Source organism: Nerophis lumbriciformis, linkage group LG15, assembly GCF_033978685.3.
Source record: "Nerophis lumbriciformis linkage group LG15, RoL_Nlum_v2.1, whole genome shotgun sequence".
NCBI lineage: Eukaryota > Metazoa > Chordata > Actinopteri > Syngnathiformes > Syngnathidae > Nerophis > Nerophis lumbriciformis.
In genome coordinates this window covers 38000755-38010754 of record NC_084562.2, presented here as the reverse complement: position 1 = coordinate 38010754, position 10000 = coordinate 38000755, and the positions used below count along the sequence as shown (strand labels likewise).

At 40.0% G+C, this 10000-nt stretch overlaps 1 protein-coding gene across 4 annotated transcripts in view; it reads right to left on the bottom strand.

Moving 5' to 3' along the window:
- The window catches only part of cttn (cortactin), a 58367-nt gene that overhangs the window by 48204 nt on the left and 163 nt on the right, over positions 1-10000 (bottom strand). For 3 of the 4 annotated variants that reach the window (XM_061975195.1, XM_061975197.1, XM_061975198.2), the window contains exons 2-5: positions 7874-7982; positions 7719-7792; positions 7512-7641; positions 553-663 (exon numbers count right to left, since the gene is read on the bottom strand). In XM_061975195.1, coding sequence (XP_061831179.1) covers positions 553-663; positions 7512-7641; positions 7719-7792; positions 7874-7957 — 399 coding nt within the window. In that variant the 5' untranslated portion in view covers positions 7958-7982. Of the gene's footprint in view, positions 1-552; positions 664-7511; positions 7642-7718; positions 7793-7873; positions 7983-9117; positions 9154-10000 lie in introns of those variants that run through there. The other variant, XM_061975196.2, reaches the window with a different exon arrangement.

Sequence of the window (10000 nt, the reverse complement as noted above, 5' to 3'; positions counted from 1 at the left end):
TTTATCTGCTTTCTTTTGTATCTCTAGTTATCATTACATATATGTATTGTTGCATTTGAACAACTGTATTTTGATAATAGAGGTAAATTATTGGTATTATTCATTATCAATATCGCTATTTCTATTGGTATTTGTATTGCTCCATTTGTAGTGTAATAATGCTCATTGTCATTTCTGTATTATTATTTATTTCACTAAGTGCTTCTTTGCTATCACGTTTACCATCATATTTGTACACATCCTATTTGCTGATGTTGTTCTCTTGTTGTTGTTGTGTTTGCTGTTGTTATTTTTGTCTCTCTGTCTAATCCCCCTCTTGTCCCCAAAATGTCCCCCTTTGTCTTCCTTTTTTTCTCTTTCTATCCCCTCCTGCTCCGGCCTGGCTGCACCAAATGATAATATAAATACATTTAATAAAGTCAAATACAAATAAGGCAACAAGAGAAGTATCCCACACTTCTCTTTTGTAAAGTACATTTGTACAGCCGATATGGGCATCTACATCAACATTTGCCTGAGAAGCTGGACGGGACAAAATAAATAAATAAATACCTGGTCAACACGGTCAGCTTGAACACCAAACTTTCCTCCAAAACCCTTGGAGTTATCAGTCTGGGAGCAGTGCTTCGATAACAAACTCTGGTAATCATGGCCTACAGCAGACTGTCAAAACACACAGACAAATGAAATATTAGATCAAATACAGAATATTATGTTGTGATGCAGGAATGGTTATTGATGTTGCAGTGGATAAACAGACCAGAGAGAAAATACTGAAAGGACGATGGTGCTTGCCAGGGATGAGCATTGAATGACGCACGCACGCACGCACGCACAGAGAGAGAGAAATATAGGCTTTGAAAAAACCCTCAAAGGTAACAAAAAACAAAGACTAAACAATTGCTCTGAGCATTGGGTTTAGTTTAGGGATGGCCACCTCTTATCTCTACTTGATATTCGTCTCAGTTCAATGGCAACAATCTAATACATTGAAGATGCATGAATGGCCATTGTGATTCTATTCCACATGATTTCCCGTACATCCTGATCACACAGTGCATGACGATTCAAATATCCAGAGTCGGCGCTGATTCCATGTAACAATTTGAAATGATTCCCATGTATTTGCAGCGTGAAACATTTTGCAAATAGCATTTTTTTACAAGATGCCCGTTTCTCTTTTAAAACAGTATTACAAACCTGACATTTTGAATGTAGAGGTGAATGTGTACGATATCAGCCATTCTTACTTGGTTGTTGCTTACAAGGGCCTACCCACAATTCTTTGCGTCAACTAAAAGGAAGTTATAAAAGCAATTTAGGTAATTATTTGTTTTATACAGTACTGTGTTTTGGTAAAATACCGTATTTTTCGGAGTATAAGTCGCTCCGGAGTCACACCGGCCAAAAATGCTTAATAAAGAAGGAAAAAAACATAAGTCGCACTGGAGTATAAGTCGCATTTTTGGGGGAAATTTATTTGATAAAACCCAACACCAAGAATAGACATTTGAAAGGCAATTTAAAATAAATAAAGAATAGTGAAGAACAGGCTGAATAAGTGTACGTTATATGATGCATAAATAACCAACTGAGAACGTGCCTGGTATGTTAACGTAACATATTATGGTAAGAGTCATTCAAATAACAATAACATATAGAACATGCTATGCGTTTACCAAACAATCTGTCACTCCTAATCGCTAAATCCAACGAAATCTTATACATCTAGTCTCTTACGTGAATGAGCTAAATAATATTATTTGATATTTTACGGTAATGTGTTAATAATTTCACACATAAGTCGCTCCTGAGTATAAGTCGCACCCCCGGGCAAACTATGAAAAAAACTGCGACTTATTACCCGAAAAATACGGTACATCAAAATCGAATTGAATCAATACGAGGTATAATCTGATAGACCGTGAATTCACCCCCGAAACCACAGAGATTAATGCAAATCGGTCATACCATCCCTAGTTTATTTCTTCATGAAATAGCAAATATATTTGAGATAGGCAGATGCCATTACACATCAGAAGTCAACAAAACCAACACAGTGGAAACAGCTTAATTCAACACCCTTTGGATTGGCCGATTGGACGTTGAAATGGGCGGTTATTGACATAGTTCAACTATTGCTTGTACATTTACCTGTGACTTTCACAACAGAAAAGGAGAATGAGTGCTGATCATTTTTTTAATCTACGGCAGTTAATTGATATTACTTTCCTCCATTTTTAAATTTTTTTTTTAAAATATTCTGTTTCCATCTGATATTTTGCCGATGGGAAAATTGTGTATGGTTCTGAGCTGGGAGTGTGACGTTAGGCTGCAGGGTGCAATGGCTTTTGACTGCTCGTTAGAGCCAGTGTGAGAGAGAAAAAGTTGTCAAGCTGTGATGGCTTCAATAAAGTGCGCATCTTGCTGTAAGGTATACAGTGCTGTTTTGTAGATACCAAAAAAAAGTGTTCACCATACATCCATTTTTTTTGTTGCGGCCTGCCTTAAATTTAGACCACCACAAATTAATTTGGTGCTATAAGTGGCGTATGCAGCGTAACTTAACACAGCTCAGGCGCACCAGGTCTGCCAGATAATACTGAGGCGTAGCAGGAAGGATAAGTATTGCTAACTTAGCAATTTTGTAGCTATATTTAGTAAGTGTTAAGACAGCTAGATGATAGGAGTGCAACAGTAAATCTAGTAGTATTTTTCAGTACAGTGGCAAACCAAAATTCCACACAGTATGCATTAAAAGAGAAGGACAGGAAGTGTTTCTTGTCTTATGCAATTACTCGGTTACCAAATACAAGATACAGTATTTCCTTGAATTGCCGCCGGGGCGGTAATTAATTTAAAACCTCTTCTCACTCCGGCGCTTACCAAAGGCATGCGGTAAATGCAAGCATGCGCTAATTATTTTAAAACCTCTTCTTACTCCGGCGCTTACCAAAGGCATGCGGTAAATTTAGGCCTGCGCTTATAAATTTGAGTGTGATGTAAGGATACCATCATGAAAAGCACATTTAATAAAAAACGTTAATATGGTCTTACCTTTACTTATAAATGAAGTCCATGCGCAGCTCCTTCTGAACAAAAGCATCGATAACTTGTAGTTTTAAAAGTCTCTCTGTCTCGATGGAGATATTCCTTTAATTATTACCTCCTGCTTCGATTGAAAGTCCAGTTTAGAAAAACTGTTTTATTTTACATACCGGTATGTAATCCTCCATTGTAAAGTGCAGGCGAGAGGAAAAAATAAACGATCGCTGCTCACTGTTGCTGCTTGTTGTCACTTCTTCTGCAGCCGAGTAGACGCAAGAAGGATCACTAGCGCCCTCTCCCACCATACTTGCCAACCCTCCCGGATTTTCCGGGAGACTCCCGAAATTCAGCGCCTCTCCCAAAAACCTCCCGAGACAAATTTTCTCCCGAAAATCTCCCGAAATTCAGGCGGAGCTGGAGGCCACGCCCTCTCCAGCTCCATGCGGACCTGAGTGACGTGTCGACAGCCTGTTCTCACGTCCGCTTTCCCACAATATAAACAGTGTGCCTGCCCAATCACGTTATAACTGTAGAATGATCGAGGGCGAGTTCTTGGTTTCTTATGTGGGTGTATTGTTAGGCAGTTTCATTAACGTCCTCCCAGCACTGTAACAACCCACAACAACAGCAGTCACGTTTTCGCCTACCGTAAGCAGTTTGTCTGCTGTAAACAGCAATGTTTTGACACTCTTAAATAGGACAATACTGCCATCTACTGTACATGCATATGTGACAATAACATACACGGCTTTTAGAGAGTGCAGTGCACAACTGCGCACACAACAAGGAGACGAAGCAGAAAAACGAGGAAGATACAGCCATGGCGACGCCGACGACGAGTAAGATGAAGAAATACGCTTGTAAGTTCCAAGCCGCAGCTGCGATTGGACCTGGATAGCCTCCGGGAAGAAGTAGTGGACTACCAAGTGCTTGGCAGTGAAGATCTTCCTCAGGAAGCAAGGATTGACCGGTTTTGGGCCATGAAATGTTTTGATGAAAGCACTTTTGTGCGTGCCACACAGCAATGCATCATCAGAGAGGGTGTTCAGCATGGTTAGAAAAATAGTGACAGAGAATAGAACAAGGATGGACAATTCAACCCTTAACTCAACAATGAGTAGATGAGTGTTATGTGTGTGTACATGTGTAAATAAATGAACACTGAAATTCAAGTACCGTATTTTCCGCACCATTAGCCGCACCTAAAAACCACAAATTTACTCAAAAGCTGACAGTGCGGCTTTTAACCCGGTGCGCTTTATATATGGATAAATATTAAGATTCATTTTCATAAAGTTTCGATCTCGCAACTTAGGTAAACAGCCGCCATCTTTTTTCCCGGTAGAACAGGAAGCGCTTCTTCTTCTACGCAAGCAACCACCAAGGTAAGCACCCGCCCCCATAGAACAGGAAGCGCTTCTTCTTCTACTGTAAGCAACCACCCGCCCCCGGAAGAAGAAGAAAAAACGCGCGGATATCACCGTACGTTTCATTTCCTGTTTACATCTGTAAAGACCACAAAATGGCTCCTACTAAGCGACAAGGATCCGGTTCATGAAAAGACGCAATCTCTCCATCCGCACACGGATTACTACCGTATTTCACAGCAACTGATATTCCTGTGAACCGCACTGTGGAACGGGAGCACGTACGGTGAATATTCGCACCACAGGGAATGAGAAGTCATCCTTCACTGTGGTTCTAGCTTGCCATGCTAACTTCCACCCATGGTGATATTCAAAAGGAAGACCTTGCCAAAAGAGACCTTTCCAGCCGGCGTCATCATAAAAGCTAACTCGAAGGGATGGATGAAGAAAAGATGAGCGAGTGGTTAAGGTAAGTTTAAGTTTACGCGAAGAGGCCGGGTGGCTTTTTTCACGCAGCTCTGTCCATGTTGATATACGTATGTTTGTGATTGCACATTTGCGTACATTTTGGGAGTGAACAGAGTTGTTAGAACGCTGGTTTTTAATATATTATTAAAGTTTGACTGACCTATCTGACTGTTTTTTTGACATTCCTTTAGCGCAGTTAGATGCGGCTTACAACACGGGGCGGCTTATTGGTGGACAAAGTTTTGAAATATGCCGTTCATTGAAGGCGCGGCTTTTAACCCAGGGCGCCTTATGATGCGGAAAATACGGTATTACTTGACTATATATATATATATATATATATATATATATATATATATATATGAATACTTGACTAAGTGAATTCTAGCTGTAAATATACTCCTCCCCTTAACCACTCCCCCCGCTCCACCCCCGACCACGACCCCCACCTCCCGAAATCGGAGGTCTCAAGGTTGGCAAGTATGTCTCCCACCAGGTGGCGGGAGTCATTTAATGACTGATATTTGACACACGCAGCTACGGTATATTAATAAAACATAGCTGCTTACTGTTCTTTTTAGCATATTCAATAGCTTGGACCTTAAATCCTACTGAATAGCTCTTAATCTTCTTCCCTTTATGCGATTTTAAATTATTGAAATCAGCCTCCTCCATTTTGAAAATAGTGTCACTCGTGACGTGATGAGTTTGACCCGGCGGAAATTCTAGGCATATGCTAATTATTTTGCGAAACGAGTTTGACCCAGCGGAAATTCTAGACATGCGCTAATAAAAATAATATTTTGCGAAACGAGTTTGACCCGGCAGTGATTCTAGGCAGGCGCATACTACTGTATATACTCTGCGGCAATTCAAGGAAATACGGTATAGGGCAAAAAAATATATCAAGATAATTTTTTTCATATCATCCAATCTTGATTATCATCACAATTTTTTAAGATTGTTTTTAACCTGCCAGTTTTAAGCATCTGTACTAAAATCATAAGAAACTAAGAGCAAATAAGCATAATGAAATGAGGAAAATCTGAACTGTTGAGAGGTGCAAAAATACATGTACTCGTATCAAACGGTTCGATACGTCTCTGTTCGGTTTATCAACTTGTGACGATACGCTCTGTGCCGAAAGCCCAGTGGATCTGCGCTCGAATATACTAAGTTGAGCGCAGATCGACTAGCAGCGCCTCCCACATTCATTGAGACCAAAAAAAGGTGTTAAGACTGAAGCCACATGCGAAGCTGTAGCTGCGATAGCTCGTTGCAACATGGCTAATGCCTCAAATACACCTAAAATCAAAGATCCTCGTTGCAACATGGCTAATGCCTCAAATACACCTAAAATCAAAGATCCTCCCTTTCATTCAGATCTGGCGTGTGGAACTATATTGATTTTCGTGTTGAGTATGACCCTGATGGCAAGCGTGTCGTGGACAAAAATATAACGGTATGTTGCAAGTATAACACAACGATAAACTACAAGAGTTGAAATACAACAAACAGGACAACCCATTTATGCCGGCATCAACTCGATGCGGAAATAGGTGGAACAAAACAAAAACAAGGAGCTACAACAGAGAGCTATAAGCACATGATTCAAAGAGGGCAAAATAAATAATTGAGGTGATCGCTACTTTTATTGCTGTCGACATGCGCCCCTATTCTGTATGTTGGGTTTGCTGCGGGCTTCACGGTGGGAGAGGGGTTAGTGCATCTGCCTCACAATACGAAGGTCCTGAGTAGTCTTGGGTTCAATCCCGGGCTCGGGATCTTTCTGTGTGGAGTTTGCATGTCCTCCCCGTGACTGCGTGGGTTCCCTCCGGGTACTCCGGCTTCCTCCCACTTCCAAACACATGCACCTGGGGATAAGTTGATTGGCAACACTAAATTGGCCCTAGTGTGTGGATGTGAGTGTGAATGTTGTCTGTCTATCTGTGTTGGCCCTGCGATGAGATGGCGACTTGTCCAGGGTGTACCCCGCCTTCCGCCCGATTGTAGCTGAGATAGGCTCCAGCGCCCCCCGCTACCCCAAAGGGAATAAGCGGTAGAAAATGGATGGGTTTGCTGCGGACACTTGAGCCCCGTTACAAGATTCCTTCACAAAACTATTTCACCGATATCGTAGTTTCTGCTTTGTATAACAAGATAAAAGCCCAATTAGAGACAACAGTGTCCGTAGCACCCGCTGTTACTCTGCTGCTAAGAATGCACCACAGAAGATTGGTGATTCATCAGATGCATTTATTTTATATATATATACCGGTATATATATATTTTTTTTTTTACAAGGTGCTTGTTTCATATGGTGCTAAGTATACACAGCAGAAAATAGGGCAGGTATAGCTGCATCAGATACATTTAATATAAAAACTGTCCTTTTCAGTTGAAACTAAAATGTTGATAATTAAAAAAAACTTCGAGTAGAAAAATGAATGGAAATTTCTCTTTTTTCGTGTCGAGAAAATATCAAACCGTGACACTAAAATATTGAACCAAACCGAACCGTGAATTTTGTGTATCCCTACTAATAACCCATAATGATCCATGTTTTAAAAATTCAAAAATGAACATGCACATGCCTCATGGCTAATTATGTCACATAGTTTCCTGTACCTTGTCCATGCGGTCCTGCTGCACCCCAAATTTTCCTCCATATCCATGTGAGGCCTTAGGCATGTTATCCAATTCCTTCTGCTTCAAGCTGGTATGCTCTGTTGACACTGTTTCACGGAGGCGGTGGATACTATTCCAAATAAGTAAAGTCAAGGACACTTTAGACCTTTGCATTCTTAACAGCCGAAGAAATATCTGTATTCTCACTTTATGTGCTCCTGATGTCCTGAACCAGCCACTGTCTTGGCACCCCAGCGTTGCTCCTTTTCAGATACATCGTTCTAGAAATCCGGGAGAAAAAAAATAAAAAAAATTTGGCAAGAAAAAGACGTGACCAAAGATGATGTGCAATGCTACTGTACCTCAAAGTCGGGGTCAGTCTCCCAGTCATCACCACCTTCATCTACAGCCACTTTTATTGACTGTCCTGCTGCTGCCTTCCACATCTTTAGTGAGCCTTTGCCAAAAACGCTGGAACAAAAAAAAAAAAAGTACTGTTGCAGTTGCACCAAAGATTTTTATCACAAACACAAGACTGCTGAAATTGAATGTTGTGATGATGTAAGCAGGAAGTATGCACTTATCTGAAGTAGGTATGGGCCGGTAACTGGTTTTAAGGTCTGTATTATAAAGTGACAGTTTCAAAACAAAAAAAAGTTTCCTTTATACCATCCGTTAAGTATAAGCGAAAGTTGGAAATCCTTTAGGTGGTGTGTGGCTGCAGCAGCAATATCAAGACCCCTCCCGCTGCAGGCTGACGACAGATGAAGGAGCTAGTCCCCTAAACCTGAACTTTTTCCTGCATTTAAAATGAGCGGTTTGAGAATGATTCGCCTTCCGTAAAAATACAGACTGTAATGTTGGAGGAAGAAGAAAATGCATGCTAAGATGGCAAACACTAGCTATCTAATGTAATGTAATTTGTAGTGGAATGTGTAGACTTGCGACTAATATTGTAAGAGTTAAAGGTGGGGGAAATCAATTTTGAGATGCATCACAATTTTGACATAGTAAATTGTAAAACTGATTAGTAAAAGTCATCCAACAAGCTCCTTTATTATAGGGTACTTATGTTTTGCTCACATTTCCATTAATTTATAACATGTAATGGGAATTGTTTCAACTGTTTTTCATTACAAATGCACTGTTTTTAAAAGTTGCAAGTGATAAATGCTTATTTAGTGAATGGAAAATAAATAGAAAACTGCATCATTATTAAATAAAATAAAGATGTATTAATAATTAATTAATTTAATCGAATCATAGCTCCTGAATCGTAATTGTAATCAAATCGTGAGGTGCCCAAAGATTCCAACACCACCGAGAACCCCTGTTGTGAATAAAGTGTCCTCTTTTTGAACATGCAGTGAAAGATGTAAATGAACAAATAAATACAAGTGGATAAGATGAAAAAGTGTTGCCTTTTTGTTCAGTAGAAATGGAAAACGGGCCTAAAAAATTGGAACTATAAATGATGTAAAATGAAAATTAAATTGCAATAAAAAAAATACTTCTACAGTTGTAGTTTCCCAAAAAGAAACACTAAAAAACCAGGGGTGTCACAAGTGCAGCATGGGTACCATGTTTTTATTGACTTCCAACTTACTCTTACTATATTTCCATCCATCCATTTTCTACTGCTTGTCCCTCTCTGGGTTGCTGGAACCTATCCCAGCTGCATTCTTGTTATGGGATATATTAAAGGAAACACACATTTTTGGTCAAAGTGTTTAGTACTTATAACATAAGCTACATTGGATTGGTTTTCAGCATTTTTAATGCACAACATGTATGAAACCGGTCCTATGCATCTTTCAATGTTCCTGAATGCATTTTATTTTACTGCAAATGCACCAACCTTTACACCCTTATTGAGTAGTCAAGCTCCAGAAATAAAGGTCTCACCTCAAGAGGTAGATAACAATCCAGGAAGCAAATGTGTGTTAGCTACATAACAAGCCTACCTCACACCACAACCACACCCATTAGCAAATGACACACAAACATTGAACACTTGTCATGTGTCTGACCCAATTTGGAATTACTTGAATTCTCAGTTTGTAAGAGATATTGGGCAATTTTAAAGTTTAATCATTATTTCAGTTTAATTTTGACGACTCAAATGAACTGGTTCACCTTGCACTAAGTGTGGGCCAGGTAGTTTGGAGCTGAGCTAAGCCATACCCATTATATATGCTATTTGAACGATAACACTGCTAAGTCTTTAGTATGATGCGTAATAGGCAATAATCGCTCTGAAAAATGTAATAGTTTGGAATTACAGTATATCGACACACATATGGACTAGTTAGTTAAGTTGCCTAGCAGCGTTACTATGTGGTTTAATGAGCTAAGAGCTGCGGAATTGTGTGCGCCGTCCTGTCTGTCTGCGGTATTTCCTGCTCTAGTTTTCCACTGAGCTAGCTCGCCATGCTATCATGCTCCTGGAATGACTGTGCAGACGAAAACTCAGCCACCGTATTTGAATG